This window comes from Sander vitreus, chromosome 13, assembly GCF_031162955.1.
Source record: "Sander vitreus isolate 19-12246 chromosome 13, sanVit1, whole genome shotgun sequence".
Classification (NCBI taxonomy): domain Eukaryota; kingdom Metazoa; phylum Chordata; class Actinopteri; order Perciformes; family Percidae; genus Sander; species Sander vitreus.
In genome coordinates, this window is record NC_135867.1 from 20989774 (window position 1) to 21000722 (window position 10949).

The following is a 10949-nucleotide window of genomic DNA, read 5'->3' on the forward strand; positions in this document are numbered from 1 at the left end:
TTTCCTGTTCTCCAGACGGTTGAAATTCACACTGCGTTTAACCATTCCGATACTATTTCATCTCTGATCTCTGATTCCATCGTCTCTGTTTAGCACCCCGTTCCCATAGCATGTCATAACGGGAACATACAAGTTGTATTTGTATGCTACAATTTCCCTCATTACCAGCAGTCAATCATGTGAGAAGTCATCGCTGTCAGTTTGCTGTTGGCTCTTTATACCAGGTGGTGCAGAGCATCTGTAATGGTTCACAAGATTAGATGCACTCAGAACATCTTACAGGACAGACATTCTACCATTAGAGTGGAATGCACAACACTGTTTCCAACTAAAACCGCTTAAGTGTTAAAAGCTGCAGAATATAGGCTAACCTATTCTAATCCTGCAGTTTTAAAACTGGAAAGTAGTTAAGGACAAAGGGATTGATATTCTACTTTTGCCCTTGAGTGAGAGAAAGAGGCAGGGAGAGAGAGGCAGAGTGAGAGAGATGCTCTATGTGTGTGCAAGAGAGAGGGGGGAGTGACAGAGAGATAATCTCTTTTGTATTTTGATCCCTAAATGTGGTGGTTGTGTCCCCTTATCCCAGCTACTTAGTTTCGGCAGTGCGTAAGTGATGCCGTGCACTTAGGCTGTGAAAAGCAGGTCAGTATGACCACTGAGAGAAAACCACATGTGCATCACATGGATAGCCTTGGGATTATTCCTCACAAAATGTCTTAATTCCTCTGTTCACTAATGATCCAGGGAAAATGCCCTCTAATCTCCATTCCATTAATTAAAAAGAGCATGAGCCCATGGAAAACCTCACCATCTGCTGCAGCTTCATTCCTGCAGACAGATTGTGTTTTCAGCTTTTAACCAGGGGAACTGGGTTTTTCAGAGCAAACGGGTCGAGCACGCGTTGAGGTGGATGGTAAATAGATACAACTGCTCTATTTGAGTATTAATATGCTGAAATATGCTGGGAAATCTATTTTATTAAACAGGTGCAATCACTGCCAGAGTACTGTGAAGATGTCTGGGAATTTGAATTTTCCTGAGGACAATTTACAACTTCAAACCTATACTGTACATAATATTCCTCTTTGGAGGCTTCATAATCGTTTTATGGTACGTTTATAACTGTTTCTATGATAAATAGATGTGCTTTTGTATTATTAATTGGAATGCTGTAATGCAGTCCCTGTATTCTTCTAAAGGACATCTACCATTCTTTTTCTTTTTTCATTTGGTAAGGGCTTTGAAGTTTGGTAAGGTTCAACTGAAATGCTCACTTCCTCTAATAACAAAACAAATGTAATACAATCATTTCATTCTGCATCTCTAGAGAGACAATTTAATTACATTTTACTATCCTGTGCATTTATAATAACACCGCATTAAGTGAAGACTTTTTTTATTATTATTAAATTAGTTTGATTGAGAATTTAAAAGTTTACAACTTTAACTTTTTACCGGTTTTAGAGTGAATATGCTGCAGGAAGGTTTGTTTACATCCGATTATTTCCAACTCTATCAGTTTCAAATGATGAAACACTCTTATAAGAAATTGAATCAAATACGTTTGACCTGCGGTCAAAGCCTCGAGACTGCTACATGAATTTGATCGGGCTAGTAGGCAGGAAAGATTATCCGAGCAGATGTCGTTTCCCTCCTATTGGAACAGTAGGGCCAATAATAAACACACACACAGTACACAATACACACACACACACACACACACACACACACACACACACACACACACGCACACTAATCTGAGCTAGGTCTAGTAGCCCTTGCACACCCCTTTCTCTCTCTTCTCTTTTCTCTCGGGCAGACAGTCGCTGTTCCAGTCCCACCAATGTCAAGTTTTTTCCAGACTGTTATTTGCACAATTCTGGCTTAATTATATTCTATGAGGACACCAGAGACGTAGTCCTTTGTGTGAGTGTGCGGCATTGCTTTAACCTACAGATGGACACACAAGGGGCGAAGAAAAGACTGTATGGGAAATGGCATGTAGTTTGCCGTTTTGCGCTGTTCACTTGTTTCTTGGATGCAGTCCGGGGACAGCTTCGCTACTCAATCCCTGAGGAACTGGAACATGGAGCGTTTGTTGGCAATATTGCAGAGGACCTGGGCTTAGATTTGGACAAGCTCTCTGCGCGCAGATTCCGGATAGTCTCAGGTGCCAAGAAGCAATATGTGGAGGTAAATTTAGAAAATGGAGTTTTATTTGTCAATGAAAGAATTGATCGTGAAGAACTATGCGAGCAGAGTTTGTCCTGTTCTTTTCACTTGCAAGTGGTCATAGAAAGCCCTCTGGAGCTGTACAGGGTGGAGATGGAAATTCTGGACGTGAACGATAACTCTCCTAGTTTCCCGTGGACCGAGTTTAATCTGGACATATCGGAGTCCGCTGCGCCAGGATCCCGTTTCCCACTTGAGAGCGCACAGGACTTAGACGTCGGATCTAACTCACTCCGCACCTATTTGTTAAGTGTAAATGAGCATTTCCTTCTGGATATACAGACGCGCAGTGATGGCAGCAAATTTGCAGAACTAGTCCTACAAAACCAACTGGACAGAGAGCAGCAGAGTACGCACCAAATGGTCCTAACGGCCGTGGATGGAGGCGCGCCGGAGAGATCCGGCACTGCGCAAATTGATGTCACCGTTTTGGATGCAAATGATAACGCGCCTGTGTTTGATCAGTCGTTTTACAGAGTGAGGCTTGCTGAAAACGCACCTAAAGGAACAGTTGTCATAAAACTCAATGCGTCCGATTTAGATGAGGGTCCCAATGCTGACATCACCTACTCATTCAGTGGCCACGCTCCCATCAAAGTGCGCCAGCTCTTCAGCGTAGACTCGCGCACGGGGGAAATCAAAGTCAAAGGAGTGATAGACTATGAAAAAGCCAGGATGCATGAAATTTATGTTCAGGCTAAAGACAAAGGCCCCTCCGCTGTAGCAGTTCACTGTAAAGTGCTGGTGAACGTTTTGGATAAAAACGACAACCTCCCAGAGGTGATCCTGACATCAGTGTCTACACCTGTGCAGGAGGACGCGCCCCCGGGAACGGTGATAGCCGTCATCAGCGTAATGGACAAAGACTCAGGTGAAAACGGGAATGTGGACTGTGAGATCCCCCATCACGTCCCATTCCAGCTCCACTCATCCTTTAAGAACTACTATACGTTAGTTACTTGTGATTTTCTGGACAGAGAGGCAGTCGCAGAGTACAACATCACCCTTACCGCCCGAGACATGGGCTCCCCACCTTTATTCACTAGGAAAACTATTTTGGTCCAAGTGTCTGATGTGAATGATAACGCGCCTCACTTCAAACAGCCTTCCTATACTCTGTATTTGACTGAGAATAATGCGCCGGGAGCATCCATTTGCTCGGTGACTGCACTGGATCCAGATTCTGGTCAAAATGCATATCTCTCCTATTCATTACTGGACGGTGACATAAAGGGAATGCCCGTGTCCACATACGTGTCAATAAACTCGGACAACGGGAACATTTACGCGCTGCGATCCTTTGACCACGAACAGCTTAAAAACTTTCAGATCACAGTTCAAGCTCAAGACGCCGGTTTCCCGCCTCTGAACAACAACGTTTCAGTGAACATATTCATTTTGGATCAAAACGACAATGCGCCTGTAATTGTGTCACCAGTTCCGCAAAACGGCACAGCACCCAGCGAACCGGTGCCCAGATCAGTGGACGCCGGCTACCTTGTCGCCAGAATCAGCGCGGTTGACGCAGACTCAGGTCAAAACTCGCGTCTTTTTTATCAGTTGCTCCAAGCAACAGACCCGAGCATGTTCAGCATTGCTCTGTACACAGGCGAAATCAGGACAATACGCCACTTGGTGGAGAAAGACCCCACGAGGCACAGATTGGTCATTCTTGTGAAGGACAATGGTCAGCCACCCCTCTCGGCCACTGTTTCCATCATTCTGTCAGTGGTTGACAGCCTGCCAGATTCGCAGCCCGATTTGGGTGACCTGTCACTAAGCCCGCATCACAGCTCCAACTTCACCCTGTACTTAATCGTGTCTCTGGGCGCAATCTCCTTCACATTTCTTGTGGCTATTATCGTCCTGGTTGCAGTGCGGAGACTGAAGGGCAGAGCGTCCAGCGGAGAGTCCAACTTCCCCACCATTAGCGGGTGTTGTTGCTGCTGCTGCTCCCGCTCAGAAGCCTCCAACAGCACAGAGGTGTTCAAAAAGTCCAACTTAAATGTTTGTATGTCCACAGGCGCATCCGGCTGCGCAGAGGCAACAAACAGCAACGGCGCACTTCCTCAGGTCTATTGCTACAAAATGTGTCTGACACCGGAATCGTCCAAAAGTGACTTCATGTTCCTCAAGCCTTGCAGTCCTGTAATGTCAGTTCAGCAGAATAACGCCAAGAGCACAGATTACCTCACTTCTGGCTGGAGCGCACTGGACCGTAACGAGCTGGCCAACAACAGAGCAGCAACCCCAAACGAGGTAATATACATACACACACACACACATATATATATATATATATATATATATATATATATATATATATATATATATATATATATATATATATATATATATATCTCAGCATCACACTTCAATTAGAAATGACAGAAAGGTTGACTCATTTTACACACTAGGGGGCGCTCTCTCAAAATCTATCTACTTTTTTATTAATTCATGTTGTAAAAACGGTTTGTTTGAAGGGATGTAAAATGTATATATAATTTATATATGATATGACAACTAATTTAACCCCAGTTTGTTATATATAGAGAATAAAAAACACCAAAAAGGTATGACTATTTCGTATGCCTTATTGCTGGTAACTAAGTTTTTTATATTTCAAATGTGCAGCTTAAGTATTCAAACAAGGACTGGACCTGGACCAAGAACCAACGCAACTTAGCATACAAGAGGTGAATGCATAATTGAGCCATTTACAGTACACACAAACACGCGCGCGCGCGCGCGCGCGCACACACACACACACACACACACACACACACACACACACACACACACACACACACCTAGACTTATAGACTTATAGGTATGCTGTCTCCTTATCTCCTCAGGTATAGCTCCGCAAATATGGAGGGCACTCTTACTCGTCAACAAAAATATGAAGCCCATGGGTTTTCCTGCTCTGTGGCACCACAGTACTGGACCTGGGGAAACCATATGAATGGTAGGTGGCAACTGTGCAATTTGGGGTTATTATTGTTCACATGAAAGAAGGTAGTGGGTTGGGAGTTCTCCCTGTGTCTCTGTACCTAAGGATTTATTCTGGAATATAAAATGGTAAACTGAATAGCAGATAACACCAAGACCCAAAACCAGGGGAGTGGGGTGGGAGGGGTTTAATGCATCAACACGAGGATTACTTAAGTGCCTGCGAGAAGGGTTTTGCTTTTTTGCGAAAAGCTGAAATTAAGAAGATGCTTTTAAAAACACCGTATTCAGATTAAATATACTGTATGTAAATAGGAGCTCTTAGCAGACATAATCTTCCGGTACAAACTGTAATTTATGCGCATTTTTTACAGACTGCAAGATTTCTTTTCAAGAGGGAGAAGTTCCTCACTACTCATGGACTCCAAAGTACACTCAGCCTCATTCTAAAGCACCAGACTACCAGCACAATGTGTACATACCTGGCACCACGTCTGACTACAGCACTCTGAAGCTGGCACCCAGAGGAGAACTGGATGTGTACAACACTTTCTCTACGTTTGGGAAAAAAAAGAGATTCACGTCAAGCTATGAACAATCGTTTGACAACGATGATGGTCTCATCGTAAGTAATGACATGTTCAAATGATACATCAACTATACTGTATATTTTGTGTATAATATATGCCATTAACTAGTTCCATTAAACACTATAATTTGCTTCTTGGAGGCTGACAGACTATATTTCCCCTTGTTTCCAGTGGGATTAAATAACACTCTGTATCATAAGTATATTTTTATTTTTTTGTAAATACTGAAATAAAGTAAAGTATATTTTGAGTCATGGTAGAATCAAGTGATGACTTTCTCCATCATGAAGTTGTATTGTATAAAGGCAGTAAACTGGAGCACACAGAGAAGGCTTTTCATTTGCAGCAGCAGTGAGCTCAAGTAAACTCACATGTTGTGTGTCAAAGTTGTCAACCAACTAACTGTACTAGCCAGAGAGTTTATACTTACATTACTGCTACAACAATCTTTGTGGGCATCAGTTTTCACAAATGCTGTAAATCTTGGTTGGATAATGACGCAGTGCCACAGTTACAGTTTTAGTGTTAAGTATCTTAAGATCAAAGTCTTTCATCCAATCCTGCCTGGTGCATTTTGTTCACAAGTTTGAATGCAGTCCAGGCACAATGCACAAGCAATGCCAACAGATGGTAAAGGTAATACAACAGAAAAGAGACCGAATGGCAAATGCACCAGATTTCCAATTATGACATTGAAATGAGTGTAACAATACAACATGTCCTTCAACCAGGGTTCATTGAGGAATTGTGTTACAAGGAATAGCATCACAGCTGTGATTTTACTCACTGGGCCTGTCCAGTAGACCGTTACACTGACACACCACATCCAATTGCCTGTTGGACCACTCAGATTGTTTGATCACAAGCAACTGCGGACACAATGCAGTCACTGGTTATATGCATTCCAAATTTGTATTTATCATTGAGTGTGATTACACAGGTATGCTTAGTTAGACTAATTACTCTGTATATAGTCTATATACAGTATATATTAATATCAATAAATCTGTCCTCAACTCTGTTTTTGTTGCTTTTTGACAGCCATATTTATATTCCTGTCATTGGTGGATGTGCTGAACTATTGTGTTTATGTGGCTCTGAAATAATTGTACTATAACTTAATATAACTTATATATACTCTAAGTATAACTCCATAACTTCATTAATTTTATTGTTAATAAATAAATACATTAAAAACAAGAAAGCAGTAAAGGTAAATTTGTGATTGTGAAGGTTTTTGGTCACAATCAAAAGATGACATTGAGGAAGTGTCAATGTAAACTGTGTTAATACAGATGTGTGCAGATTGATACAATAAAATACAAACTCATGGCATTTAAAGCATGGAATAAAATGTAGCAGGAGCCTGATTAGCTAACTAGCTTCAAAAGTGCCTCTCAGAAAACAAGCTGGGGGCAGAACTAGCCAGGCTGCTGCTCATCCTGCCTGCCCTGGTCTTGTATGGTGCTTTGTAACAGAGTTCCTTACAAATTCAATCATTTTATGTCGAGATGCTGACTCTAAGTTGAGTCTCCAGAGAGGTGTGAACCATGGAGACATATTTTTGGGACACCAACTCTCAATCCCACTGCACAATTTGAACCATTTCCCCCCAGTCAATCTCACTGAATCTAAAAGTTGAAGACAAGAGCCCAGGCTTAGTCAGGAGGATCCTCACTCTATGACATGGACACTTGTGTATATGAAGCCTATGGAAGAATAAGCTGTTGTTGTGATTCATGGCTCTGAGTGTCATTTAACCTATTCTCTTGACGTGGTCAGTAAACCAGGGTTTAAACTACTACTCTGGAGATAATCTTCAAGATCCATCAGCTCAAACTGAGCTATTGCAGACCAATGTGGTTAATCTTGGGCATGGGCCTGACTGCCTCAGTGAACTGCTTCATGTTCAAAAAGCTGAGTGCCAAGGGCCAGTTTCAGATTCATTTTTAACTTTGAAGATCGAGTCGGAAGGATAAAACCTTGAGAAAAAAATGCATACGTGTTCCCATCATTAAAAGACTACCAGGGATAGAAAGCACAAATCCAGATAGGCCCACAACTACATCCCGCCAAAAATTACAGATCAAGATCAAGCCAAGATTTATCTTTGAGTGTATCACAACCAGAACCAAAATCAGCCAAGCTTAGCAGTTATAATTTGTCCCATGGGCAATAAGCAGAGACACATATGTCTTGGTGCCATGTAAAATCTGTTCAGAGCCCAATCTGTGTTGCCTTATTTCTCTTTATCTCCCTCTTATCTCTCCCAACAATCCACATCTTCCACCACTGTGGGGGGAGTTGCCCCTTTTTTTCCACCAGAGGGTGCCTTTCCCTCACAGATACCTCTTTTGAGGATAGTAACCATACCTAAAGTACAGTATGTCTGTGAATGGTATGCATGTTGGAATTCCCCATTTTATTTCCATATTGTCTCACATATGTTTCACGTTTATTACCCATCGTTTGATAACTTAGTGTGGATATATATTTCAACAAAATCACAATATTTTTCTTGTTTGAATTCATTTAAATGAGTTTGTAAAAAAAGGATTGTAATATGACTTGTGGACATTTAACATGCCGAAATTGCTACCTACACTTACAGTAGGCACAGTAAATGCAAGACCACACTAAATTGCTATTTTTATGCCTCATGTTTGCCAGGAGCTTGAGCGTATCCTCTCTCTCCCGCTCTAAACACAGGGTACTGGGCAGGTGGCATTTTGATATATTTCTATTTCTATCCTTTATAAACAATATGTAGAGAGGTAACGAGGGGCCTGGTGTGGTGTTATTGCCTTGTCTTGTTAAGTCGTTTTTACTGCATGTCTTCACAATTTGTTATTGTCACTTAAATCAATACAACAACATGTTGATTTGGCAGTAGATATGAATAATCATCTTTGCCTTGCTGCCATATGTGAACCATGTGCAATTGGCCACTGGGTCATTCTTCAACAAGAGAAACCTTCAAACTAGAGATTTACCTCTGACAAAGCTATGTGCCGACTTAATATGACTTATTGTGTATCCTGTCCATGTACTGTTTAAGTTATTTAAGTTTTAAGTTATTAAGACCTAACATCATGTCAAAACATTTCTTGTGTAGTAAAAAACCTTTTTCAGGGTTCTAAAATCTTATTGAATATAGGCTTCCCACTGACATATAGACACATATATTTCCTTTTGAATACAGACATGAAAGAGAGGCAAAGTAGATACTGCCAATAGGTAAATTAGTTTAAAAATAACCCTTTTAATGCAGTGGACACTGTAAAAGATAATGTAGCGTTCGGAGAGTGATTGGTGTGAAGTCCAGATCCTTCTGTAATTCTGTAAATTGTCACCAGAGGGAGCTTAAGGAGAGGAAGGCTTAGCACCATCCTCGTCTTACTGCCCATTATTTCAGTATACAATCCCTTAGGTTTAGGAAACCAGACACATTAAAATATAGCAGCCAGCACAAATAATAACAGGGAGTTATGGTTGCATTGGCTACAGCACCAGCCATGCAAAATGATCTGTGTGCCCAATGTAAAGAATTACTGTAGGTCACTCAGAAGAAACATGTAATATAATTACTCATTATTGCTGAGGATACATTTTGGTGCATTTTAAAAAGTTTTAAAACTTCATGCCTATTATCTGTTTGTTTGATAAAGTTAGACTGAGTGAGCGTAGTCTGCAAGACAGAGATGAGAGATCCAAACACAACTTTAAGTGTATGTAACATGTCTTAATATATTTCAATTAAGACCATATTTTAAATACAGAATGCAATACAACGTGATACTATTTTGCTCAGTTAAATCACCATCAGCCATATAGCAGGAGCATCTTGCATGATATTATAACATCATAATATTGACAATAGGCGAACCACCAAAGGGATAGATAAAGATATGAATGACACAGCATACCAACGAAAAAAAACCCATAATATTCCTTTAACGTTTCCCTATTATCACCATATAGTAATATTTTGGTTGTAACCTTCAAAGAAGATTCTCGAATGATCCTGGTTTGTTCATTCCGAGAATTTTCACCTAAGTAAAAACTTTTTTTTTCAAACACAGCTCCACACATCTGGAGAATGTGCACTAAAGATATTCATGCTTAACAAATAAATGAATAGTATACATTTCTTTGAACCACATCTGTATTGTGAGAGTCTCAAACGTGTTTCATCTCAAACATGTTTCATGGTTCTTGCGTTCAGTGGGGTCAGGGCAATGATTGGCTACAGAAGAATAGATGTCCTTCTTTGAGCCGCTCTGAATACTGCTCTAACTGCTTTGACCGCAATCAGTATAAACGACCAAACGGTTCACGGCGACCATACACGCCATCCGCAGCGCCCTGACTGTGCTAACTGAAGAAGCATGAAACCCGTTTTACAGATGAGATAGATTAAAAATAAAACCTTTCCAAGGAATTATATGAGAATATAAAGTTGTAATCATGTGGGATATTTTTCCTAACTTTCAAAAGAAAAAGTCAGGATGACTCACAACTAGCAGTTGTATAGTTAGCAGTGGTGTAGTCTACGTGATACGCATATTTACGCAGTATACCCACTAAGAAAGCTCCAGGATTTCCATATACTCACTTAAAAATGCCCAATGACATGCAACAACATACTTTCTATTATACTTTTGATATATTTTGAATTGTCACATGTGTTTTTCTTCTTCGCATAGGCTAAATAAAGGTATTTCCACCGTAAATTGGTGCATAAAAGTGTATCCGAATGCAGAAAATGAAGTCTTTGATGCTCAAAATAACCCTGGGGGAGGACAACCAGACCCCCCCCACTATGATATGCCCCCCCCCCCCCCCACCCCCCAAAAGGCAGATTCTGGCCCATATCTATAGGCCAATATATGTATATACAGTACAGTATACCCACTACAATACATTAGACTACACCACTGATAGTTAGACAATATTTCCTTAAATAATATTAACTTTGAACTTAGTCTACTTGGTCATCATATCCAATCCACTAACTGTTCTTTTTTATATATATATATATATTTGTAGGTCAACATGAAATGTAAGCTGCCGAGCAAAATGTTTAATTACACTTTTTGGGAAATTGCACCTTGTTCACCCTTTAATCTGGTCGAAAGAGCAGCCTACACAGATGCTGCTTACGCCCCTGCAGAG

General features: G+C 40.8%; 1 protein-coding gene across 1 annotated transcript; it reads left to right on the plus strand.

The window, feature by feature from the left end:
• The first annotated feature begins 1842 nt into the window (after positions 1 to 1842).
• On the plus strand, positions 1843 to 5833 carry LOC144528267 (protocadherin-10-like). The gene is made up of 4 exons (XM_078266753.1): positions 1843 to 4491; positions 4867 to 4928; positions 5088 to 5200; positions 5559 to 5833. Exons 1-4 carry the CDS (start codon positions 1957 to 1959, stop codon positions 5831 to 5833), a joined length of 2985 nt encoding a protein of 994 aa, XP_078122879.1. The 5' UTR covers positions 1843 to 1956.
• Positions 5834 to 10949: the final 5116 nt, after the last annotated feature.

What these genes read in the sequence shown, in the direction of transcription:
- LOC144528267 (XM_078266753.1), top strand. Translation starts at nt 1,957, where the DNA reads ATGGACACACAAGGGGCGAAGAAAAGACTGTATGGGAAATGGCATGTA. An exon ending in GAGCAGCAACCCCAAACGAG is followed by an intron (nt 4,492 to 4,866) that starts GTAATATACATA and finishes TCAAATGTGCAG; the next exon opens with CTTAAGTATTCAAACAAGGA. An exon ending in CGCAACTTAGCATACAAGAG is followed by an intron (nt 4,929 to 5,087) that starts GTGAATGCATAA and finishes TTATCTCCTCAG; the next exon opens with GTATAGCTCCGCAAATATGG.